The 27,603-nt window shown below is 36.7% G+C and overlaps 1 protein-coding gene across 5 annotated transcripts in view; it reads right to left on the bottom strand.

Moving 5' to 3' along the window:
* Positions 1 to 27,346, bottom strand: part of CBLB (Cbl proto-oncogene B) — a 208,719-nt gene extending 181,373 nt beyond the window's left edge. The window contains exons 1-3 of one of the 5 annotated variants that reach the window (XM_036850161.1): positions 27,229 to 27,346; positions 25,706 to 25,889; positions 12,935 to 13,185 (exon numbers count right to left, since the gene is read on the bottom strand). In XM_036850161.1, coding sequence (XP_036706056.1) covers positions 12,935 to 13,185; positions 25,706 to 25,873 — 419 coding nt within the window. In that variant the 5' untranslated portion in view covers positions 25,874 to 25,889; positions 27,229 to 27,346. Of the gene's footprint in view, positions 1 to 12,934; positions 13,186 to 25,705; positions 25,890 to 26,566; positions 26,737 to 26,906; positions 26,992 to 27,228 lie in introns of those variants that run through there. The other 4 variants (XM_036850163.1, XM_036850165.1, XM_036850164.1 and 1 more) reach the window with 4 other exon arrangements.
* Between the last annotated feature and the right edge of the window lie 257 nt (positions 27,347 to 27,603).

The following is a 27,603-nucleotide window of genomic DNA, read 5'->3' as shown; positions in this document are numbered from 1 at the left end:
TAAGGAAATACATAAATACCAAAAAAAAAATCTTAGCTGAAAATTGAAAACGAATTTTCAAGTTTGAAAATCCTTATCTGTAACAGGGAACTCCATCAGTAACAACACAAGATGATCACCATAATAAGACTTTTTTTCATTTGTGCACATGTATTTATGCACTCCCTGAAGAGTCGTGAAATGATGTAACGACGATCTGCTGCACAGCAAGTAATGAAGAGGATGAAGCACTTCTGTCAATAATATATACCAAACGAAACTGGACTATTCATGTCGAAAGCACAGAGTTTTGGAGGATTCCCCAGTTGCTGAAAAGTTCTGTGCATTCAGGGTCATAAATACAACACAGCATAAAAACAAAAACAGTCTTTGAAGAAATGTTAAAATAAGAGGAAGTGAAAACATTCATAAGAGCTCAGATGGAAAACTAGTATGTCAATAGGAAAGTTGTAAAATATGTTCACTGCCATGTGTAGTTTGTAGGAACAGGCAGCATGGTGGCACTATGGGTTTTTCAGGGGTTTATTTCATAGGTACTAAGGGTAGCCATAAGGACACTCCATTAAAGTGATTCCAAATCGTAGTAATTTCACCAACTTTATCCAAAAATGTCACTGCATTAAGGATATTTTGCATACACACAGAATTAAAAATTGGGAATTCCCTGGTGGTCCAGTGGTTAGGACTCCACGCTTCCACTGCAAGGTGCACGCGTTCAATCCCTGGTCGGGGAACTAAGATTCCACAGGCCAGCCAAAAAAAAAAAAATTAAGAATTGCTGTAAAATATAACCATTCTATGATAAATAATAGTGGTATTACTATGCTTATGGACATTTTTTTCCTTCTAAAATCAATGGCACTTATTGCCAAATCTGAAAAAGTTGATATTCAGAGTTTGCCTACAAATTCTAAAAGCTAAGCCTTTGGACACTTCACCAGACACTTTCCCATGTAACACTTTCATTTTCTCGTGTTTCTAGGCCCTAGTAGCTCATAAACGAGGAATAAATCAGAATTTTCAAATCATCCTACAGTAATTCTAGAGAAACAATCCTATATTTTCGTGAGTGTTGGCCACCTCTGAAGCACTGTTCTTGATACTGTGGGAGATACAAAGGAGAAGTGATTTTTGCCTTTAAACAACGTATAATGAGACATTTAAAATGACCTGTCTTATTACCATTTGAAGAAGATGGCAATATTTGATAATATACGGTTGGTTAAGGGTCACAAGAAAGGTCTTGATAAATGTCAGAGGGAAAAGAGATATTTTGGCTGGAATGATCAGAAAATGCTGAAATAAGATATGAATGGGGCAGAGTGGGAGCTTCAGCTATACCAATAATAAGAAAGAGGGTCTGCTAAATGGGGGAGGGGAGGGCATAGGAAGATGAAGGGGAAATGGCAGGCGAAAAGGCTGGCATGCAAAGGTAAATTCCAAGGATAGTGATTAGGCCAATCTGAAAAGAACATAAAAAAAGAATTTCAATCCTTCTTTTCCAACAAAACTCTTCCAAAAGCCTTTCAGAAACTTATCTGTCTTGGGATCCTTTAAAATGACTTACAACTGGGAGCGGTCACCTACCTACAGTGGTGATAAAGGAAGCTTAGTAGAGTGAAAAGAGTTCTGAACAGATCTGGGCTTTAGCCTCACCTGTGCCATTTCAATGATCCGAGGTGACTGCATACATAAAATGAGATGATTTGACTTGGGGATTTTAAGAGCAGGCAGGAAATCAGAAATAGCTAGGGTACTTTTAAAAACGTGGAAACTCACATCCCAACTGGTAAAGGCAGAGTTATTGTAGGAAGTCAGGGACCTATACTTAACTATTCTAGAGCGTTAGAATGCATCATTCGGTCCATGGGCTATGTACAGAAGCCCTTAGATTAGATGATTGCCAAAGACATTAATGACATATTTTGTGTACCTTGTGTTTAAAAAAAACAAAACAAAACCAAAAAACCCTACAAAAAAAGTTTAAATTTATCGCACTTTAAAATTATATACAAATTAAATACATCATACTGACACAAGATAGAAAATAGGGGTCTAATAAAGATTTAGCTCTCAATCATTGACTCCCTGCCATTAACATTTTATTGTCCTCAGAAGATCACAATGATCAGTAATTCATAAAGCATCACTAGCAGAACACAATAGAAAATCAAGAGGAAGAAAACGTTTATGTTAAAAATGCCAAGTTTCTAAGACTGCCATAGAAGATTATATCAATAATGCAGGGGTCAGTAAACTTTTTCAATAGAGGCTCACATAGTAAATATTTTCAGTTTTGTGGGCCATATAGTCTCTGTGGCGACTAGTGACGTCTGTCACTGTAGCCACAGAAAGACAGGTCCATGTACCACTGAAATTTTATTTACAGAAAGCACAGGCTGGATCTGGCTTACAGGCTGTAGTTTACCAAATACTGGTAAAGTGGGTGAAAGACTGTGATAAATTACCAAATTTACGACTTCAGTTGCTTTATAAAAACAAAATTTTTACATATCTAACTCTGTGGAGAATAAACTAAAATTAGAATTATACAGGGGGAAAAAAAAAAAACACAAAAAATTTGGTAAGGAGAATTCTCTGTTTCTTAGGACTTGAATCCGTGCAAACCTACTTTAATCTGATAAATGAGACCTGGCTGACAAGAATAGAGATCTTTAGTCAAATTAAATTTTTCTAAATTTTTCTCGAAAAGAATAAACGTGACAGCTCCACATGCTGTTACAATCATAGAAAATCAATATACCCCATAAAAAACCTTTAGAACAAAAACTGAAATGTTCGCAGTGTCCGCAAGATGAGTTAACATTTTATTTTCAATAATATATCTCAGCAAGGAAATACTTAGGTAACCTTCCCTATTTCCTCAAAGGAAAAGACTTTGTTCATCTGGAGAAATTAAAAGTTTTAAAAGTCACAGGCAATATTTCTCTGTCTCTCTCAAACACACACGTAAATACAACAAAAAAGCATGTTTCAGATAAACAGTCTTGAACTTAACTAATATAAGCTGTCTTGCAAAAAAAAAAAAAGTTCCTTTTACTGACCATCTGACATACGATATCAATACTGGTTTAATGAAGATGAGAAAACACCTCATTTTCACAAGTATAAAATATGCTAATTGTTCGAATGAGTCTTCCTGAGACAAAGTTAAAAAGGGTTTACAATGCTGATACCCTTCAGCTGCCAACAGCCTCAGGCTCACACATGCCGACTGGTAATAAGACATCATTTAGAAATACATCACACGTGAATATATAAAATTCCCATCAAGTCATGTAACCTCCAATTTAGCTTCTCCAGATAGAAAATGGAATTGGAATACCTACCACACATTTCTGAGGTATGTTTGATAACAAAGATAATAATACAAGGCTTATAAAACATAATTTCAATCTTCCTTACCTATTGAAACTAATTATTTGCTTTCAATTACTTGGGTCTGAACATAAGTTTCCAGTCATCAAAGTTTAAAAGAGAATGAGGTATTATTCAATGAAAAAAGGAAACAGAATTGTTTTCTCTTTTAAAAGATAATGAGTTCAAGATGAAACTGTCTTAGTAAATTTGTTCCTTCTTTTAATTTTAAATATTTTTCCCTAGAAAGCCAACAAGAATAGAAAAAATTTATATCTAAATGTTTTCACTATTGTTCTGGATATCATATTTTTCAGGCCTAAAAAGACCTAAGAGAATCTGCTGGAGGGAACAAGTTGGTAGAAGGGTTCCTGGATAGCTTTTTGATCAATAATATAAAGAGGACAGGCATACATACTGTTGCCCTTCTCTCCTCAGTCTTGTAGCCTTAAAAAAATATGGAGCTGCAGCAGGAATTCTACAGACATTAGGTGACTAGAATGAGGACAAACCCAACACACTAAGGAAGGACATTACAAAGTCAGAAAGAGCTTAGTCTCTGACAGCACTGCTGAGAATTATATATCCCTATATATGTAAACTACTGTTGCTCAGGTATTATTACTTTTATCCAAACACATTCCTAGTTTATGCAATTTATATACTCAGCCCATGTTGATAAAACCCTTTTAAAATTGTACTGTCCAAAATTTAGATTAATACTTTAAGGCAACAGTTGGCAAACCACAGCCCCCAGGCCAAATTTAGTCTACCACAATGTTTTTCTAAATAAAGTTTTATTAGAACACAGCCATTCCAATTTATTTACATACTGTCTGTGTCTGCTTTCCTACTATAAAGGCAGAGCTGACTAGTTACCAGGGACCTGGCAAAGTCTAAAATATTTACTGTCTAGCTCTGTACAGTTTGCTGACCCCTGGTTTAAGCCACTCAACATGCCATGTTCAGAAATAATTTACTCTTGTTTTCTAAAATCCTTGAGTTGATCTCTAAAGTCTTAATTTGAAATCATACTTATAATACTTTATATCTTAATAGCAAAGACACAAAGTGAAAGTGTAGTCTCCTCTATGCCACCAACATGGAAAATACCTCCCACATTTTTTTTTTTAATTTGCAATACAGAAAACTTCGTAAACATAGATTTAATGATGATGATGTAAGTCGTAATTAACTATTTTAATTAATCATCCAGAGCTTATCACAAAAATAAAAGAATAAAACAGGGATTCTTAATCAAGGGATAATCAGGGCTACTATTAATATTGTAAATTAATTAAATATACATATTCATAGTACTAATAATTTCTAAAGAGATGGCATTTTATACATTGAAATCAGTAAGAATGTTATAACAAGATACTTATAAATTCATTTATTTCAATTTATATAAAAATTTTATTATTGATGAAAGTCAATTTCACCATGCTTTTCAATATATGCATAAAAATTAATCAATAAATTAATTCACCGAGCTTTTTATTATAAACCTGAAAAAAAACTACATAATTATTTGAGCTACAGACCCTTCAAAAAATAATTTTAAGTAATTTGTTTAGCATCATCTTCTACCGAGCAAAGTTTTTCACACTTTCATGACATATACTCTATTGAGTTTCAGTTTTCTTTCCCTTCCATAGTATAAATTGTGCTGTATTCGGTCACTGTTATGGGTGAACTGTGCCTCCTAAAAAGATATGTTGAAATCCTAACCTCAACCCTACCTAGGAATGTAACCTTATTTAGAAATAGGGTCTCTGTAGATGTCATAAAGGTAAGATAGGGTCATTAGGCTAGGCCCTGAGTTAATATGACTGGTGCTCTCCTAAGAGGTAAATTTGGACACACACACAGAGAGGAGAACACCAGGTGATGACAGAGGCAGAGACTGAAGTTATGCTGCCACAAGCCAAGGAGTGCCTGGAGCTATCTATCAGAAGCTACAAGAGTCCTGAAAGCATCCTGCCCTGGAGAGCTGGAGGGAGCATGGCCCTGATGACATCTTGATTTCAGACTTCTAGGCTCCAGAAGTGTGAGAGAATCAACTTAAGACAACATAAACTTCAGGTTTGTGGTAATTTGTTACAGCAGCCCTAGGAAACTCATAGTCACACATCTGTGATTACATGTGATTACATCACATGATCAGATGTTCAAAGTAACACATTTCAAAAATAAATCTAAATTGTCTCTGAGTTTAATCTGTTCCTCAGTGGTTCTACCAAATAAGACAGGCAGCCTCGATCTCTCTTTATGATTTAAATCTACAAATGGGTACTTTTCTGTAATGACCTATGCGTACCCTGCTATAATTAACACATCTATAAACAACTCATGTATAAATGCAAACTCCAACAAGAACTCATGCTCTGACAATATAATGAGCTTAAAGAGACAAAGATTAATATTAAAATGGGTTTAGAAAACTGAATATTCCTGAAGCACTTTATTTCAAAACTGTGAGATATAAGTACTATTTTACGACCTACCCAATTAGTGCTGGATGCTAATCTGTTTGGATTCCTGGAAACTCCACTTCTATGTTAAATCACTGGGGAAAAAAGACGCTTCTTGGACTAGATTTCCAAGCATTCCTCAGGTTATAGAATTATCACTGCAGCTTGTCTGTTTTATAAACAAACTTCAATTTAGATGCCTAAAAATCTGCCAAAGGAGCTCTCTTTAACTAAATAACAAATCTGCCACTTGAAAGACATCATTCATCAACCTTCTTTGTGGGAGTATTGTTATTATGAAACTGAAAACAGGCATTCTTTCTTGAGTGCTTCAGGATTTTAATTATCAAATTTGAATGTCACCAGATATTTACTGAAAGGAAAACATCAATTTTAATAAACTGCCTTAAGACTGAAAAACATAAAAGGTATTCAACCATAAAGTGCACTTGAGTCTTGTGAGTTGGCTTACTGTCTTACGATACAATGGTTATCACTCAGCAATTTATGAACCTTTAATCAACTCTAAACTGCAGGGAAAAAAATTCTCCAATTTTAAAATCAAAATATCACGTGTATATAATATATATTTTGACCTGGAAGGAATTTAAATGAATTGCAATAAAATTTTTAATACCTAATAAACCAGGTGTTAGAGACTGAATGGTATTAACACAGGGCTGGGAAAAAAAGTAAATACACAGCAAATAAATGGATTAATTGTAAACACTTTATTTAAAACTTAAAAACAGTGGACAGCGGATTTAGTCTTAAATTTGAATATCTCAATAGCAGAATAATTTGTGTTCTTTCATATTTTGAAAATATATCCCAAAGAGGAAACTGCTAGAGAAACCCTTCACTTTTGACTTACATGAAAATCAACACATAAATTACTTTGTATCCAGTTAGCAAAGCAGCATGGATGTCATTGGCCATAAAGTCCTTAAGAGTCAAAGATTCTGCAAGCTCTCACCTGCCCACCCTGACAGACTCCCTTTGTTTAACTTTGAAAACATTTGTCTACAAAACTTTCTTGTGGCCTCTACTCTCATAGTGTGTTAAAGAAATAAGCCCCTTCATTTCCAAACTTTAGAAAAGTATATTCACATCTCTCAGACGCTTTAAATATGAATGAAAGCATTCTTATCAAGACTAAATAAACTTTCTATTCATTTGTGATAAATTAATCTCAGGAAGATATTCACTTTTTCTAGAGAAAATTCCATTTCCTACTTGGCAGATATATTTCTACTTAAAAGGATTGATTACTATCTTCCTCTGAATCCAGATTATATATTATCATTTTAAAATGTCACAAATTAATCTTCTACTTCCTCTGTTCTTCCACTGAAAAGAAAAAAAGTGCCTAGAATGCAGATACATATAGAAAAAATTAAATAGCAACTGAGTATGTTTATATTAAAATACTTGTGTTCAAACCTATCAGTAACCTATTTTGACTTACTTAGAAATCATATTTTTCTACTTGCAACTTGTCCCTTGTCCTCATGAAATGCAAAAGAACTGCAGTTTTCACCATTAGTAAACAAAAAGAGAAATAGAAAGATTAGGTTAATATTTAAAATATAAAATTGTTTTTTTAAAGGAGTATAAACCATTCCCTCTCTTGCATCATTAAACAATAGATACTTCATAGAATAAATGGAATGCATTCAATACTGTACAAATTATTTATAGATAACATAACTTCCCTAAGATTAATTCTCCTGCAAATGGTTACTGTAATTAAAAAAAAAAAAAAAAAAAAGTATTTTTACTAGAAACTATTATTGGATTTGCAAAACTATTTAATAGACTGATGGAGCAACAGTAACATTTAGTCTGAAACAAACCACATCTTCATTTGTTGATGCTGAAATGTCTTAGCCAACAAATATTGTGAATATCCAGAAAATAATTTAAAGACTGAAAAAACACTACTGGAGTCAGGAAACCAACCAAGGTTACAAAGAACCCTTGGAGGAGAAATGGCATCACACCACGAGATTCCTGCACTCTTTCCTCATGTCCTTCTCACAATGCACAGGGCTGCCCAGGAGAAAATGTGGAACTTGATGTGGGATTATAAACAAGGCCATTAACCTGTGAGATCCCATGATAATTAAAACTATTACACAGAACCCAAACTGTGTACACAGGTCAATCTCTTCGTATGGTTAAACTGAAAACCCACAAGGAATTTCAAAATTGCTTCCTGTGACCATGTAATCAACAAGTATTCATGTTTATACCAATTTAAACATTTCAATTAATGCACTATTCTTTGGCCAAAGCAATGTTGTCATACAGTGGTATGAGGAATGCAAGCAGGTTGGTTTGCAGCTTTGTGTTTTGTTGTTGCCCTTACTGTTATTATTGTTGTAGCTGATGTTGTTTTGTTTCAACTTTTAACTTAACCATTTCTCTTTAGTGTATCAGTTTCAAAATGTTCTTGGTACACTATCTCCTGAATTACAACACCGGCATAAACAGCAAGTAGAGTGATTTGTAGTTCTTTAGAGGGAAAGGCACTTTATTAATGTAGCAGGCTATATGTTTCTCTTTGTTCAGCCAAATGGTCAATAGAGAAAAAGATTTTGCCTGATGCTCCTGAAGGATTTTAAATAAAGGCTAGCATCTTCTAGAACTAATTTTTCAATGTCAAAATACTTTTTTTAAAAAAAATATCATTTAGAATGAGTATTATTATACAAGCTATGCACACTATGATTTGTTTTCTACAACACATGTGCATAAAGAATGGTCCAGGGGCTTTCAAATGATATTAATATTAAGACAACATCTGTGTATTACTCTTTGGCATGAATTTTTTAAAAGCCTTTATTTTTTTCACAGACAGGTTATCAAACTCAGAGCTATTTTTCCACCTCCGCTGACTTCTGGTTTTGTTCCGGTGGTTGCAAACCGGAGTGTGGGAGGGAAAAATGGGTTTTAGCACTCCGGTTCACTGAAGCAGTTCTAAAATATGGAAAATCTGATTATCGTTATGCCATCACCTCTGGGTGTTCTTAAAAAACACAGTGTCCAACACCAGGGCTTGAAGAACAGGAGATTAATACATAACTTTTTATATGAAAGAGTAAATATTTTTCTATTAAAATGGTCAACTGACGAAACTGCCAGCCACATCACTGAAGAAAGGCATCTCCTGTCAATTTCATATTTGTCACCTGTAACTACCTTCACACCCACTTTGACTTTTGCCACTAAAACTTTAAGCAATATGTTATAAAGTTTCTCCTCTTCTCTGTGCTTGAAACTATAAATTGTCCCTTCTCTACATGATTCCTGAAGCCCACTCCACACATACACTTGAAAACGTTATGTGTGCCAGAAATCACTGAATTACTCTTCCCAGAAATACCAGCTCAGAATGGTTTAGACACTGCTGGAGAAGCACCAACTCAGTGTGAGGTTCAGCTGTTTGGGGGGGAGGGGGAACTGGGGCAAAAGTGATACTGGAGAAGGAAGAGGTTTACTATAAACGTCAAGCGAGGCATGCAAGCTGCCTCTACCAGGAATCATTATTCCAGCCGTTCTCAAAGCAAGAGGCTTGCATTACGCACTCTTAATATCTATTTCCACAGCAAATAAACTTACCTAACTATAATTTCTACCTTTCACCCGCTACACAGGGAATACACTGCATGCCATTTGCTATATCTATTTATTTTTCTATTTATTATATTTATCACATTTGTGTGAAATTGCCTTAAAAATTCAGGCTACTCATATTTTAGCAATCAATCAAAGCATAGCTAGTTCAAAACCGATGCCTGATTTTTTTCGCACTTGCCCTTACATTTAAAACAAATCCACAAAGAAGTTTATTTTTGATACAACAGGAACATTAAAATAAACATTTTGATTCATGTACTCATAAAGTACAGAATCTCTCAGGGAAATGCTGGTTTAGTCAATGAACTCCAAATTACTATTTCTAGTATTACTGTCCTTCATTTTTAGCTTAAAAATACTAATGTCCCTAGTGACGTTATTTACAGAATAAAAAAAAAAAGATTGTTCAGAGAATTTATAATATTCCCAATTAGCAGTGTGTAATACATGTTAGGTAAGAGTCATACTACTAAAAAGAATATTCAATTGCCTACCAACCCTGAGAACATTCTAAGAAGTTTCTTTTATATTCTATAGAGCAAAACATCCAGAGTTCCGTGTACAGTGGCACGTTTTAGCCTCAGTTACATTTGGAAATCTAAGGGAACACAGTAGTGAATGTTTAAAAATATATTACTACTAAAAGAAACATAAATCAAAAATTTGTCTTGTTACAGTGTACCAAGAATAGTACATTATTATGAATTATGATCATTTATCAAATGTAAGTTTTGCATAAACACAGTGGCCACTGAACATTATCAGAAAATTGAACATGGATGAAAGAAAAATCCAATTAGAAATATGCTATACCAGCATAGAAGCTAATAAACTTTACTTTAGAACTGAATTTAGGACAGTGACAAAATTTACTTGGACACTTAAAACACAGAATTTACAGAGTTGCCTCATTGTGATCAGTTAGCATTATGCAATCTGTCATCATCTATGGAAATCTACACACAATCAACCAAAATTTATAAAGATTCCACCATGATATGCTCCCACATAAAAAGCCAAAAAAATCTAAGTTTATTTATGAAATGGTAGTTATAAGACATTTCCTGAGTTAGAAATGTTTCAAGTTTCTAAAAAAGATGTAAAAGTGAGATACAAGTTTACTCCATCATATATTACTACATCCAATTAAAACACTTACACCACTCAAATTCCTAGTCCTAGAAGTTACACACCTTCTCACTGATCTAATAACTTAAAAAGTAAAATTTCATGGATTACGTTGCTAGATCAAGAAGAATCTCAGGGCTACCAAATGTGAATAAGAAGCGTAAAGATGTTTCTAAAACAAGTTAGTTTTATTAGATCAACGGTAAAACTACAAGGCAAAAATACAGTTTTAAACATAAACATCTGGCTTCCCACAACCTTGGCCATTCTTGGGAAGTCTATAAGGAGAAGCAATCACTATGATATTTCTATTCCTTACTTCTGGAACCTTGTGGCAATTCAAAATTCCCATTAACAGTCCTGGACAGAGTCTTAGAGCTTGAAGCTAAAAGGCAGCTAACTGGAAGGGTCACCACCCTCAAGATGTATAAACTGTGGTCCAAGAATATTAAGTGATGAGCCCACAGTTACATAATTGGTTAGAGTCCTATGATTATGTTAGGATTCATCACTAATTTAGAGAGCAAATTATAAATAAGTAAACATTTATGCCATTTTACCTTTGGCAGAGGGTTTTACTATGCTTGAACTTGACGGTTTTACTCACTCTGGGTATTTGTTTGGCTGCTATTTACAGACAACTTCAGAGTCTACATACCTAGATAACTGAATTTTCTGTTATACAATCCTATGTTTCATTAGACTATATGAGACTACTGTTTCTGACCTGAAACATTAGAGATTTCTTAGAGGTTTTTCCTACATCTAAGAAAACTAAAATCCAGAGACGTTAAGAGTCTTAAACTAAAATTCACCTCAACTACATTAAGACATTATATATTTTAATTAATATTTATTTTCCAGTCTGGAAATCTAAATAGACTATCACTATCAGTGAATATTCTAGATAGAACTTAAATGTCCCAGAAGTGGAAAACTCTATTTAGTTTAAGATAGATCATGAAATTTAACGTTGAAATAGCTCATGAAATTTAACGTTGAAATAGCCAAACAACAAACTTCAATGAAGAGTCTCTAAGTCAAAAATCCTGGCTATAAAATGAGGATTCAGTTGATGTCACTTCAGTCATCACTGCCCCTGCTTCTCACTTAATAGTCAAAGTATAGGAACTGAAGTTACACCTTCCACCCACATCTTGCACACCTACACCTCCAATCAAGACTACGTCCTGAAGACACTGTCCAACACCAAATGCTGGTGGAATGGAGCAACAGGAACTCTCACTGCTGGTGGGAATGCAAACAGTACAGCCACTTTGGAAAACAGTTTGGGAGTTTCTTACAAAACCAAACATAGGCTTATCATAATATCAAGAAATCATGCTCCTAAATATTTGCTCAAATGAGCTGAAATCTTATGTCCGCACAAAATCCTACACACCAATATTTATAGCAGCTTTATACATAACTGCCAAAAATTGGAAGCAACCAAGATGTCCTTCAATAGGTGAGTGGACAAACAAACTGTGCTACATCCATGTAATGGTGTATCATTCGATAATAAAAAAAAAAATCAACTATCAAGCTATGAAAAGACATGGGATAACCTTAAAGGCATATTGTTAAGTAAAAGAAGCCAGTCTGAAAATGTTACATATTATATGATTTCAACTATATGACATTCTGAAGAAAGCAAAAACTATAGAGACAGTAAAAAGATGAGTGGTTGCCAGGGCTTCAAGAGGTGTATGGTGGAGGCAGTGGGGGAGGGAAGCAATGAATAGGTGGGACACAGGGCATTTTTAGTGCAGTGAAAGTATTCTACATAATACCATAATGGTAGATATATGACATTATTATACATTTGTGGAAACTCTGAGAACCGTGCAATACAAAGAGTGAACCTTAATACAAACTATGAACTTTAGTTAATAAAACTGTATCAATACTGGTTCATCACTGTAACAAAAGTACCACCTTTTGCAAGCTTTTAATAATCGACGAAACGGCAAATGAGGGGACGGAGTATACGGGAGCTCTACTTTCTGAGTCATTTTTCTGCAAACCTTGAACTGCTCTAAAAAATAAAGCTACTAAAAAAAAATAATAAAAAATAAAGCTATTAAAACAAAATAAGAACACTGTCTCAGGAACTAGCTATTGACACAGATAAATTTGTGTAAACCTTGTGTAAAACTACAAGGTTTAAATAATATGAAAAGCGAACACACAAATGCAATGATATTTCCCCCAAAACAAACACATGGTAACATTTATCCTAACTGTGAAACAAAAAGCAACATAAATGACCTTAACCCTTAGAAAAATAAAATGTGAAATATTCTTACCTGTCCTGCGACTGCTCTTCGTACATCCTCTCCTTGCCTTCTTTAAAGAGTCTTATTGCTCTTTTTGACTTTTTCATTAGACTATCAATGTAGATTTTAAAATATTCATTCTCACTGAGTTGGGCAAGTTTCTGGTTGTCGTCATATTTACTCAATATAAGTCTCAAATGCTGATATGTATCAGGTAAAATATCAAGTATATATGGTGGGCTATTCTTCAACTGAAGTTTGGGATTTTGGCACAGTCTGACCTAAAAGAAACAAAGACAGAAATAAAACATTTTCATATGAACTGCAACACTTTCTTTCACAGAAGAGCTGAGAAAATTATCAAACTATGTACTATTTCTTTGCCTTCCATAATATACATTTTGATTTTTAAATTATGATCAGCAATCTACAAAGAATCTACATTCCCATCTGTTTTCATACAATTAAATACTATTTTCTTCTCTTCTCATTCAGTTTTTCTATGTCAGACCTTAACTTTCAACCCCTAAAGTTTTCATTCTCTCTTCAACATCCCATTGTTCATGGCTTAACAGAACACCAATGTGCTAATTATTATATATCACTAACAGTCTCTTTTTTAAACAAAAATGAGGGTATGGGCCTCATCTGCTGGCCCATTTTAACATTTCACATTCAGAGATTACTTTCCCAGCTAAAGTTCTTTGATAGATTTTAATTTATGTTTTGGTGTATTGTTCCCAAACCCTGAGAAGACTAAAAACAGGTGCTCTTTTAATAACTGAATTATTAAGTAGTAAATGGGTGTCAGGTCAGAACAAGTCTTTTCCACCTCCTCTTCACATTACATCCCAGGCCTAGAAACACACGTTACATAACGGTTCAGTCATTCCATCAGGTGCCACCCAACGACTGGGGCGTTCAGGGCTGCCTGCAGAACCATACCTTCTGCTAGCACGAAAAGGTAGTAATTCTACTACTACATTCACTTCTTTCTACATGTTCATGTGATTTAGTCATAAGTAAGTTTACCCATCTCTCATTCTTACCCCTCCAATCACAGCATAAAGAACCATCCAATTAAACGACTGTTTAAATAAACTCATTGGGAATTGCACAAGTGTGTACATAGTGTAAAGGCACACACTCTTACAAAAGGCAAAATGTACACATCAAAGCAGAGTTACTGAGAAGCTCATGAAGCGTAAGCTTGTGGGTCCCTCAGACACTTGGCCCTCTTCTAAAGGTCTCGTCATAAATTTTTTTGTAAAGTTTTCAAGAGCAAGATACTTTACATACAATTAGTTAAGATTTCTGTCTTTTTCCCAGTACAACATCCTTTCTGTCAAACTTAACCTTCTGTTGGGTGGCACTGAAGGAGCTGGGGGCATTTTTGGAGTCTGGCTAATGGGAATTTGAGCTGAAATACACTAGTTTGGCTTTAAGTGGAAGGTACATGTAAGGAAGGCAGTCACTTGTGGAACTAGTTAAATCATTGCCAGCAGTTGTGATACAAGAATGGCTTCGGGAATATTTCAAGTGTTCATGGTGCTGACCAGCCGAGCACAGGAGCAGGAAGGTCATGTTTAAATTTCGTAATTTGAATGTGTCCAATGGTACCCACAGAATTGGAGGCATACGTGGGCAATGGAAGAGAATCAAACCATAAAGTGTACAGAGGGCTTCCCTGGTGGCGCAGTGGTTAAGAATCCGCCAGCCAATGCAGGGGACACAGTTTCGAGCCCTGGTCCAGGAAGATCCCACGTGCCGCGGAGCAACTAAGCCCGTGCGTCACAACTACTGAGCCTGCGTTCTAGAGCCCGAGAACCACAGCTACTGAAGACCGCGCGCCTAGAGCCCGTGCTCCACAACAAAGAGGAGCCACCGCAATTAGAAGCCTGCGCACCACAACGAAGAGTAGCCCCCGCTCACGGCAACTAGAGAAAGCCTGCGTGCAGCGACGAAGACCCAATGAAGCCAAAAGTAAATAAATAAAATAAATAAAATTTTAAAATTAAATAAGTAAAGTGTACAGAGTCTAGATTATTTCTCTGATGTTTGTGGACTTAACCATTTCTTTTAATGGTCTTTCTTTTCATACCCAATTTTGTATTTGTACTTTTTTCTTTAAAAGGATCACTCTAAATTTCAGGTTCCACAAAACACGGATCCACTTTTGGGTACTGATAAAAGTGCCCGGGCCAAATGAAAAAGAGTTGAACATTAATAATTTCAAGAACCACAAACAAATAAATCAAGGAAATGACAAATGAAAAAGTACTCTTAAACTTACTTTCTCACTTGCTTCCTCTGAGAAACGACCCTATCTTCTGTGGGGGAAAAATCTGGTTCAAACTATCAAGCATCAGCCCCTAATTTAAGACAACCATTTCTCACATTAACTAAGGGCGTTCTATCTCCCTCCTCTCTGTACACAGTGCCTAAAGCAGAACAGTCTAGCATACAGTACAGAACTAATAAATGGATGTAGAGATGGTTGGTTGATTGATTCTGAAATTCTTTATATGTATTTTTACACACAGATGTTATTATATTACTTCCTTATTTTCATGATTGAACTATATAATAGTATTTTCTCCCCTAAAGACAGATGAAGTCCCAAATATATCAATGATTTAACAAATCCTGCTTGAAACAAGATGGTTTTTCAATTCTTAAAACTAAAAGATAATATCACGAGCATACACAAATTTCAAAATTATCACCACCAACATCCTATAGCAGGCAGTTTAATTTCAGCAACACAAAACTTGGTACAACATGTCGCAGACTGATAAATTATTAACTTGTAGTTAGGGGGCTAGGCAGTTTTAAATTCACTTCCTCCAACTGGTGAATTTTTTAACTGATAAATAAAAAATTTTTCAGACATTCCAAATTACTGTTCTTTAATAGATTCTTTTAAATGTTACAGATTTTTAATTTACTATTTGCTACCTGGCCTTTTTCTCATTTGTTTTATTTAAATTATAATTCTATCTGAGTATTGATTTATTCAGTAAAATTGTTTGAATAACTACTGTATACCAGGTACTGAGCTTAGTGTCAGGAAATTATAGATGACTAGAGCATACTTCATGCCTCAAGGAGTCTGGCAGAAGAGACCTAGTTCTCTATAATTAACTTAGGAGCAATGTAATTCTTGCTCTAAGGGATCTTAGTAAAGATCCTGTCCAATCCATTCATTTTTCAGATAAAGAAACTAAGAACTACAAAGATTAAGGGACTATTGAAAAATCATTAATCCAGCAAAAGAGTCTGCATCTTATGAATCTCAGGCTGATCTTCTTTCTAACTATATCACAATTTAATCAGAATTAGACATATAATTAATGATCCCTGGCTAAACTCATTTACATTTTTATTTTACTCCATTTGCGAATTTACATGCACTTGAGGGCCCATTTGTTAATTCTACAAACGTTTATGTGTCAGGCATTGTTTCGGGCCCTGTGGAGTACAGCAATGAATAAATCACACACCTGTCCTCAAGGAGTGTTCTAGTGAAAAAGACTGGTGGCTTAGAAAAGAATGACAGGAGAATCAGAGTGCTATAATGGAGGAGACTACGAAGTGCTAGAGGAGGAATGAAGCAGACACATCTACGTGGCAGGGCCATGAAAAGCATACCTAAATTTGCAAAAGGAGTATTCCAGGCAAAGGGATGTGCAGAGGCTTCAGAGGCCCCAGAGAGCAGGGTGTGTGAAGAGCAGTCAGTGCAGTCATTCTAAAAGGTGGGGGCACTGGAGCCCCTGAGTGAGTGGAATGAAGAGATCTTCAATAGGCTAGAGCCAGTTCATCAAGGCCTTTGTAGGCCGCACAGTTTTCTAAACCTGCACTTGGGCAAGTGCAACATAAAATGCTGAACTACTACTGTATGCCGCTGACTGTGCAGTTCATCAGTTGGATTAGTATTAAACTCTGTGATTTATGACAACTCTTGCCGAAAATTGCCGAAAATGAATAACCCTATGCCAGGACTATGACTTCCTAGCAGGTCAAATTCAATTCCATTCAATAAATATTTATTGAGTGCCTGCTATGTGCAAGGAACTGCGAAAGCCAGGGCGAGAAAAATTGCTTTTCTAAAACCAGTATTTTAAGGAGAAAAATCAAGCTCACCATTTAAGGTTCAAGTTCAGATTCGAATGACTCAGACTTCTTCTAGAAATATCTAAGTCACTGCCTAGAATGAAAGCGGGTCCCAACACAGGAGAGCTTTCACAAAGAACACATCTACAGTCACATTATACACTGATGGACTTTTTAGGGCACCAACTGGTACATTAAAGGATTGGCTCATTACTCTTTGCTTTTGAACTAAAAGGTAAAACATTTAGTATTGGAATTGGGCTAAAAATTCCATTATAGTCATTGGCTCAAAGGATTTTAGAGTTAAAGAGGACCTTGGAGGTCACCAAGACCAACTCCTTCCTTGTGACATAACACTACTTAAACACAGAAATGGAACCTAGTTAAGTTTACTGCTCAGAACCCTGCTGTCTGGACTTACAAGTCAGGCACTCTCTCCATAACAGCAGACAACTGCCTGATGTATTTCTTGAAAATGTATTTAAAGATTTTTAAATAGACCTCTCTGTATATATCATATCTATATATGCATCGTCTCACATACATAAAAATATATATTTCATATTTAATATGGCACTACATGTGTATTTCAGTAAATACATGAATATGTATTCATATACATAAAATATATATTCAACCATATCAAAGCAAAGGCGCAAATATAAACACAGGATTTACTAGGGCTACTAGAATCTTTAAAGCCATTAATTATTCTGGAACACCCTTGCATTTAAACAGTTTCCTGACTGTGCTTTAATTAAAATTTCCAGCCAAAAGGTAACAAAGAAATATTAGGTCAGCTAACATATTTTCTGCAAACAAGGTTCAAACCAGCCCCTGAAACCTATGAAAGAAATTCTACTGAAGCAAATGGAAACTTCAACAGTAAGGAATTGTGCGCATACCATAAAAGACTTTCATTATAAAACACACCTCACCTCGTGGAGCATTCAGTTATATTAAATCATGTATTGTATCTGCGAAACGAAATATCCCATTTTTTAAAGACAGTATGGGAAGCCTGAAAGAATCCCTTGTCTGTGCTCCTCAGGTAACTGCTGTAAGAGATTCCTTATTGCAGTTACTTAAAAGTATGTCATTATGACAAAAAAGTGTCTGTGAGTTCTTTGGGTTCTTTACAGTTTAGTTCAGCAAATCACACCACTAAGTATATAAAAGCATAAAAACTTATACAGCATAAAATTTTAAAAATATAAAAATAAAACAGAACTCTTTCTACATAGAATATTAATTGGTCAAAACAAGAAGGTTAGCATATAACTAACTGGTTATGAGTCTAGAAATTAATCATAGCAGGATTTGGGGGAAACTACCAATTCTTTTATGGTTTTCAAAGAAGGTTTCTTTAGAAAGACACCTTTAACCTTTATAACCTTTTATAACCTTTATAACCTCTTTATAACCTTTTTATTGTTATAAAAAGCACCATTAAATAACTAACTAGTTGTAATTAAGATGTCAATTGTGTATTCATTTGTTCACTATTCATCTGTTCACATATCTATCTTACTGGTCTATCTCCATCACCTAATGTAGGATCTTGCATATAGTAGATGCGCAATAAATATTTGATGGAGGAAAGGAGGAAAGGAACAACTTAAGGAGGAACCTCTCAGAAGTAAAGTAATATTACAAACAGGATATCCATACCTATATTGAATAAACCTGTCTACAAATGAATACAAAGCTTGGAAAAGAACTTGATCATTTCAAATATAGGGGGTAAAGATCCTTTTGATTTACTTCTCTTGGAAAGAGGAAGATTCAAGCAGCGTGCTTGAATCTTCATACTATAAACATAGGCATCAGAATCAATCAAACCTGGGATCTAGCCCTGCCAGTTACTAGCTTTACAACCTTGGGCCAGTTTCTTCTTCTGGAAACCATGAAAACTTCTAAAGATGTTACAAATTCTCAGAAGAGGAAATGTAAAGTGCTCTGCACAATACCTGACACATACTGGGCACTGGCAACTTTTTAGGATTTCTTCTCCTTCCATATTATACCACAACATGGCAAAATCCCTGCAGATTTTGCAAAGATATTAGAATTAGACCAAGGGCACTGGCCACCTTGTTGGGGATCATTAAGAGTTCTTTTATTTAGTTCCTAAAGTTTGTTATACTACCTGAAATCCTTAAAAAGTCTCCTGTTTTGTACAGAATAGGAGCAAATAAGGTTAATAAGCCCAGGTCACTACTCCTGATTTGGAATCAGTACATAGGTACTCAGCTGATCTGGAATCATTTAAAAGGTAGAATACTTAAGAACTATTTTTTGTAATTCCTCTTAGAAAACCGTGTGAGCTTAACAATTATTTAAATGTTAATATGTTAAAAAGCTAAAAATTTAGTCAGATATTTTCAAAATGCTTCTTTAATTACTAGGAGAAAATCAGCACTTACAAATACATTTTAAAAAATCTTAAATATATGCCCAAGCAGAGGAGATAAAAACAGCATTGTGGCATCATTTAAGTCACAGCATGTTTTTAAGGTGATCTTAATATAAAGGCTCAGGACTGATTTTCATTTCAATTTTTTACTTATTTATGCACTTAATTGCTATAAAACTAGTTTAAATATATATTGTTTATTCTACAATATACAATTTTAAAACATGATTTAGACATTACAAATGTTACAAGTTAAATCACTTCTTGACAGCCCAACATAAAATTTAAAAATTCCCCAAAACTTCTCTGTATATTTCCTTACTTCCCTCTTATCTAAGCGGAAGTTACAGTTATCTACCAAGGATTACCCTTCTACTTGTTATTAGCCTCTCCTTCTCACATTGTAATCCAGGATGCCACTTTATCAATTATTTTTTCTTCCCTTACATCTTAAATCACTCCCTACCTACATTCCTTCCCCTAAATCCGTGAACTTCTCCAATAGCACCTACACACAAAGTTATGCTCTGCTCAAACCCTCAAGCTATCTATCAGAACTTTCTTTCTTTGCACTAGTTGTCCCAGTTCTAGAACAATTTTTAAATAATCCACATACTCGTTTTCATCTAGCTCTCACAGAAGCAAAACTACACTGAAAGATCAACAATGGACTCGACTCAAGAAATTCAATGACTTCTTAAACTTTCATTAGGCTTGGTTTTCTCCATTTGAACTTGGTTTTCTCAGACTTTGAAACTATCTCCTCATTAAAGCTATCTCTACTCAGGAAATCAGTATGCTCTCATTCTTCTCCTATCTGTTTCATCACTGTTCTTTGCAGGATTCTCTTTCCTTCACTGCCATCTAATTATAGATACACACCTGATACAGCTGAGAATTCCAATCTCTAACTTTTTCTCCACCTCTCACCTTCTATTCTGCCCTCCAACTCTCTTGTTGTTCTATAGCTTGAAATGCTGCCTCTATGGGCGTATCTACCAAACATATGTCTCTAGTTTCAACTTCTCTCTTTAACTGCACATTCAATTTTCTGACTTCAAAATGGATTTCACTCTGGCAAGTCAAACTCGACATGGCCAAAAACAAACTTATCATGCACCAGCCCCCAAGCTTCCTCTTTTCTTCCTATGTTCCTTATCTCATTAAGTGCATCACTGCCTTAGAGTCAACTAAGCTGAAAACCTCAAGAGTCACTTTCACTTCAACTTCTCGTTCATCCTCTATCTCTGAAGGGTCACCAGGACCTTAGATTTTACTCCAAAATGCCTCCCACATTTGAACCAACACTTGCTATATCTACTGTCAATTCTCTAGCTCAGCCCTTCATTATTTCTTGCCCAGTCTGTTTTAATTCCTCTTGATCATTATTTCTACTTTCAAGGGTTTCTTTTTTTCTCTTAATTCATCCTTTCTAGAGTCAAGACAGTAATTTATCACAGCATAGCCTTGACTTTCTCTCACTCTGCTCAAACATCTCAGTGTTTCTTTGCCTACCAAATAAAGTCCAAATTCCTTGACAAAACAGTCAAAGCCTCTTCATCTTTCTCTAACTAACCTTCTTTCACTCAGCAATCTCCCTTTACTCATCATTCCTTCTGCCTGATGTGTCCTCACTTCACTGGAATCCAAAGCATCCTCTAAAAAATAGCTGGATAATACCTCCACTATGCTGCATTCTACACCAACTTTTCACCCCAGCAAGCAACACTCACATCTACCAGATGCTGTGTTACAGCACTTTATTTACACCGTATTACAGCACTTAACTACACCCTACAGGATAACATGGTTATCTATGATTCTCTATCTTTCCATACTTAGGATATGATAAATGAATGATGAAATAAATAGATAGCACAGAAAGCAACTCTGAAAGAAAGAAAGAATTTGATTCAAAATCTGAATGGTTAAAATTCTACAGGAGTTAAAAGATAATAACTGATTAAGGCTTCTGCTAAAGGTATGCTCCATATCACATGGATAAAAACCCAGGCAACTCTTGGGAGGATTCCTTTAAATCTTTTACTTTATCCAAAAGCTTTACCTAGAAGTGACAAGAGGCAAACTTTGGGATCACTTCCTTTATCTAAGCACAAATCAGAATCTAACTCAGTAGTAAACAAAATAACCCAGACACGTAATGTGTTACCATCTATCAAAGTCTACTAGGGCCCATGATTCTGCTAATATAGAACAACCTCACTAAGGAAAAAGAAATATGTGAAGAATAATTCAAATAAATGATATTCCCTGTTCCAAGGGCCCAAGGACTGATATTCTCAAACCGAACAAACACAAACAATAGGCATCCAAAATCCGAATTATATTCCACATGCAATATTTTTCAGAGGTATGAGTAATTCAACTTAGAAAAGAATACTTACTCTTATTTTTTAATAGCTGCATATAATTTAAGCATTTTTGATTGACAAACTTTAAAATATATTATGGTTGAAATGAAATTATAAAGATAGAGAATAAATTATATTCCAAGCTTGACAAATGTACTAAATGTACTGAGGGTAAAAAGCAGGAAAAGGCTGTTCGGTATCATCACTTTTTAAATGTTTTTAAAACTCTTTCAGTAATGTAATTTCAAATGAATGACAAGGACAGCAAGACAAAAACGTAGGCAGGTACTCAACTTGCTTTGCTCTTTGGCATCAATTAATTACTTTTTAATTTCCTGAACAGCCATGTACGCTCAGTACATTTAGTATCTATTAGATGGAAAATTGTTTCTTCCACTTTCCATCACCTGGCTAAGATGCTTGTGAAAACCATGCTCAGGAACCTCACATTAATAAATCATCATTCCTACCATACTGATTAGCAATCATTTCCTTACCCTCACCACAGCATTTCCAACAAGAGTACAATAATGCTATTCCTAAAGGCAGTGGCCAGCATAATCCAGACAGACAACAGTCTGAGCAGTGGCCAGAAAAACCAGACAGATGTTCTCGACTGCTCCCACTGTACTTTGTATAGGTCTGTATTACAGCCCCTTCCATACTACATGGCAATCATCCACTTACATGCCTGGCTCTGATGCTGGTCTCTGAGTTCCTTGACAGATCAAGGGCAGAGTTATATCTTGTATAGCTTTGCATCCGCAGGTAATAAGCACTTCATAGAAACACAGTAGGTCCTCAAGAAATGTTTAAGTGTTAAGAACCTCCATCTCTGTAAGAGCTTTGGGACAGACTCCACATTTCAGGTGTATTTGAACCTTCCGGTGTATTCATGAGTAATAGTTCTGTCACTATATCAAACAGGCATCTACTGACCTGAAGAGTTTGGGGTCAGCTATTGACTTACACTGACACGTAGAACTAAAACCAGGAAATATGTCTAAATGAGATGCTTTGGGATATGCTACTATTCTTTTTCTCAATAAATGTACTCTGCTAAGTCTGTGCCACCGATGTTTTCTTACAAAACACTTTACATCTTACAAGGAACACAGCTGAGCAATTACTCCCTCCCACTCTCAGTGACCTTGTATAGAAAGCCTGCCCTCTGAAAACATAACAATTAGTTGGAACTGGAATTTCAGTTGACTTTTAAATTCTAGAGGCCACGGAATGGTGTAACTACACATTTACTAGATATTTCCCCTACAGTCTAAGACTGCTTCTTTGCCCTGTGAGATGTTATTTTACTTTATAAGTGGCTGAGACGACATATTGTACTTGGAGCCTGTTTACAAATTTATACTTCTAAGATTTGACCTTGTTGCAGAGGCTTCATAAAGAAAAAATGCCAAATGCTTAACCTTGCCTTTTACATAACTACCAGTTAGAGTTGAACGTTACTATTTTCCGTTATTCGGAAGCTAAACTCCTACTATTGCAGTTATTTTACAAAACAGGTAATGTGTCAAGGGATTAACTTTTGGACTAATAAGAAAGTTCCTGATGTAATCACCAGGACAGTGTTGATATCATGAACCACTTCCTTCACCACTGACAAGGAAGGAAAGACAAACACATGTGGGTGATTCTTCTGCATTACACAATTAAATAAAATAGACTTTCCAAATAGTAATTATCAATGCTTTTTTTATTACTGTGAGATAGAGTAGCAATAAACATACTGGACTCTTTTAAAATGATTTATATGGTTTCCCTCCACACAGCCCACGAATGCATTCATAAATGAACGCAACAATTTTCAGCCTTGACAAATAATGAAGACAAATAGGGAAACCCACACAATGCACCTGTGGCCAACCCCCATGCCCGCATTCCACCGAGTAGAGACTTTAGGTAGTAGATTTCCTTGTGAGTCAAGTTTCTCAATTAGAGAGGCTAAACACAAACCCACAAAAGGGTTAACAAAACAAACAATGGCAGAAGCTTAACTATCAAATAACCATCTATTTTACCATAACCCACGGTGAAATAATTAAAAGAGGATAAAACTTAGGTTAACAATCGGTTAGAGACCAGAATTACACACACATTTTTTAATGTTTCAAAGATAATGACTCTACATTACCTACAGTTTACCACTTCCTTACATAAATCTTTTTCATTTGATGTTCTAACATTTACTCACAATTGTACAAATTCTGACCACTCAAAGAAGGGGTGGGGAGAGAGGAGCAGCTCCCTGGTAGAATCTGACCCATTTTTGCACACTCATACAACAGATAAGTTAAAGAAAAACCCTGAATCTCCTTCTCTTATGCCCAACTAACGGTTCAGGCATGAGAGTGACCTTAAATTGCTTACTCCTTAGAAAAGCAAAGACAGCTAGTATTGTGCCTGTCAAATATATACAATTTTTCCAACTGCATGCTTCTCATTCTTAAGTATCCAATGTTAAAATCAAAACCTGACCTCAAGCAGCAAGTTGCAATGTTCTGACACTATGACATCATTCTGTCTGGAGCACTTTAATATCACAATTTGAATAAATTGGCAGAAGCTTAAATAGGTCACACTGAAGCCTAAAACTAAGGATATTTATCTAACAAAAATATTCTGGCTCTGCCTTTAGCATCACCAGCCATATAATGCCAGGTCCATTGTTCATCTACCCATCTGTGCTTTTCATAAGGATAAATGAAAATAAAGTAAATCTTATCCCCTTCCTGTATTGCTAATACCACTGACAGTGGCTTTTTGCGGCAAATATTTGAACACTGTTACAAACCAAAGTAAAGTTGACTGCTACCATATGACTTTGTGAAGGCTTTAGCACACACCTACAAAGAAATATTTTTTTAAACCTCCATTTCTGCAGTTATAAAGACATCAAGAGCCCTGCATCAACTAACTTTATAATTAGCCCCAAATATCTATGAAATAAAACCATAAGGCGCTACAAACATTTACCAATATATAGGGTACAGTACTACTGCTTCAAGAGAAAAACTATTAATTTTGCACAGCAGCAAGCTACATCTTAATTATATTTATTTCATAATCCTACTTAGTAAAATAGGACACAGCTACAGTTTTCTCCATAGACCCCTGTGAAGTATTCAGGTTGCCTAGACTTCTCTGGGCACTGACAGCCAGCATGATTTCTTCTTATAACATTGTAGTTCATCTGAAAGCAACATGCAGAAACCACAGAAGTTTCTGATACTCTCAGTCCCACCACCTCCATCATAAATTTTCCTTTCACAATAAACAATGTGCAATCAAAAAGGTTTCCTGTTTCAAAATGGAATAGATGAAAGAAACTGTAACTCTATCATTAACAACAGCAAAAAAGTTCCTTAATGAAGATGAATTCTCAAAGATGAAAATGGAAACTCTCAAACACTGCTTCCTCACTTAAGGACTAATCTGGTTCTTTCCCCAGTAATCATTCTCAGCATCACACACTGTGGTTGTCATGAGTGGTCCGTCAGAGACTTTTCTTAAATTACCTGTATACACTCTTTTGTTATCTAACAGCAAGGCAACCTTACATAAGATGTAACGAACACATCCAAACTATTCTATGCCATGCACCAACAAAGAGCAGCCAACAGTAAAAACTTTGCATATCTGAGTCACGTAGAGGAACTCTGAACCTTGAAGAGTAGGACAAAAGGTAAAAAAACAAGTCTTAGCTCTGAACCCAACTTTTCTAAACACCCAGAGCAGATATAAGAAAGATGGTCAATCCAAAGCAAAAGATTATTGCTACAACAATAACTATTATTAAGTAACAGTACAAATAAAACTGGAGAAACCAGCCACATCCAGGGTCAACCCTGCTGTGTACAGACACGGTCAGACAGAACTTACCACTTTGTCCATGAGTTTCCAAGTTTTCTCCACAGTCCTGCGATCTGCTGCTGCTTGCTTAGGGGGTCCAACTGCATCTTGAATAGCGTCAATAATACCCAAAATTCGTCCTTTTCGGGGGTTTCCTCCTCGACCACCAGGGTTTCTGCCATTCATAGAATTTGCCATCTGGAATCTTAGTTCTCTGAAAGGGAAATTAAAAAAAAAAAAAAAAAAAAAAGTTAGTTGGTGATGAAAATATTTACCCAACAGAAAACAGGTTAACTTGTACCCACTACATCTTCCTCCATCAGTGAGAACAAAATCCAGGGCCCCAGATTCAACTTTTCAATAGCGTGTGAATTTACACTCTCAATCTTTACACACAACAAACAGGTTTAGTAGCAATGACCTTAGATTTGTTTTTGGAACACCAAGAGTTAAATATGCAAGTAGTGAAGGCTTGATTAATACCAAACTCATAACAATAAAAACTTACATAGATTTCCTCCAACTAGATAAGAACACACTGTTCTGTTTTTCCCCTCCCTGCCTTAATCCCAATTCAAAAGACTAGAACTGAAGCCCCCAGAAAACCTTTTGGGAGCCTCCCTCAAAAACCGCACTTTCACTCTGTTAGATTTCGTCAAGTTATATAAACGTAAAGATAATTCTACAGGAGCTTTAAGGGGCAAGTCTGCTGTCAACAAAGGCTTAGGACTTGGATTTTACCCGCTAAAACCACCAACTACGGACTCATGAACATGGACACACGAACACACAGTTCTTTAACCAACGCGGTTGAGGAGTTGCGCCCAAGTTAAGAGCCAAATAAACCAACACACAAATAACCCATATTAAAAGAGAGACTGAGAAACTGACAAGAGCGGGCACAGAAAGGAGGAGAGAGTTCACTTCTTTCGCTCCTCGCCTCTTGTCTCATCCAAGTGGGGTGGGGGTAAGGGGTCCAAAGCTTTGTTTCGGGACATCTGTGCCTCCTCCCGGCTCAGGCCCCTCCCCTGCCACTCTCGGATAACAGCTGGGGGAGGAAGGTAGACAGAGAAAGGACAAAGTATCGCCTCGCGCCTCCAGCGCCCGCAGCCCGGTCCTTCTCGGGCGCTCTGCGCTCGGCTCCCCGGGTTGTCTGCAATCCCAGCCGCCCGTCTCCCTTTACTCCCTCTTCCTCCCTCCCTGGCCCTGCCCAGGTCCGGGCTTTAAATACCCCTCTTCAAACTGTGACGGCGGCGGCGACAGCAGCTGGAAGCCGGGGCTGTCCCCTCTTCCTCTGTGGCCCGCGCCTGGCTGCCCCAGGGCCCCCAGGGCGGAAAGCAGCGTCAAGCCTCCCCGGCGCCCCCTTCCCTCCTGGCCTCTCGGCGCAGTAGCTGCCCAGAGACACGCGTGTGCGCGGGTCCGACTCTACGCGCACGAGCCCAGGGTGCGTGGGCAGCCCGGGCAGGGAGTGTGTAATCGCCGTGAAAGCCCCGCTCCCGAGGAAGGAGTGACCCAGAGCACCGGCCTTCGAGACAGGGAAACGCAACAATTACCGTCAAGACCAGTCCACGCCCGCTTTCCCCTCCCGCCCGACTCTCGGGGAGGCCGCGGGACGCTGCAGCAGCACTAGCCGGAGGAAGAGACCACTCGCTGGCCACCCCACCCCTGTAGGATACACACAGAGAGAGCCAGGCGCGGGGCGGGGTCGGGGGCGGGGCCGCGCGCGACTGGGCCAATCCCGAGCACCCGTGCCCTGCCCGACAGCGGGCGGTGCCAATGGGCGGGAGGCGCCCGTCCTCCTCGCACTACCACCCGGTCCACGTCTCCCACAGTACACAATGGCCCCAGAGGAAGGCCCGCTCGCCGCACGTCCCAAATGGAAAGGGATTCGGAGGGAAATGGCGGGACTGGACTCACCCAAGAACGAA

The sequence above is a fragment of the Balaenoptera musculus genome, chromosome 4, assembly GCF_009873245.2.
Source record: "Balaenoptera musculus isolate JJ_BM4_2016_0621 chromosome 4, mBalMus1.pri.v3, whole genome shotgun sequence".
Taxonomy (NCBI): Eukaryota; Metazoa; Chordata; class Mammalia; order Artiodactyla; family Balaenopteridae; genus Balaenoptera; species Balaenoptera musculus.
Note: the sequence above shows the minus strand (reverse complement) of the source record. Positions and strands in the feature narration are given on the sequence as shown.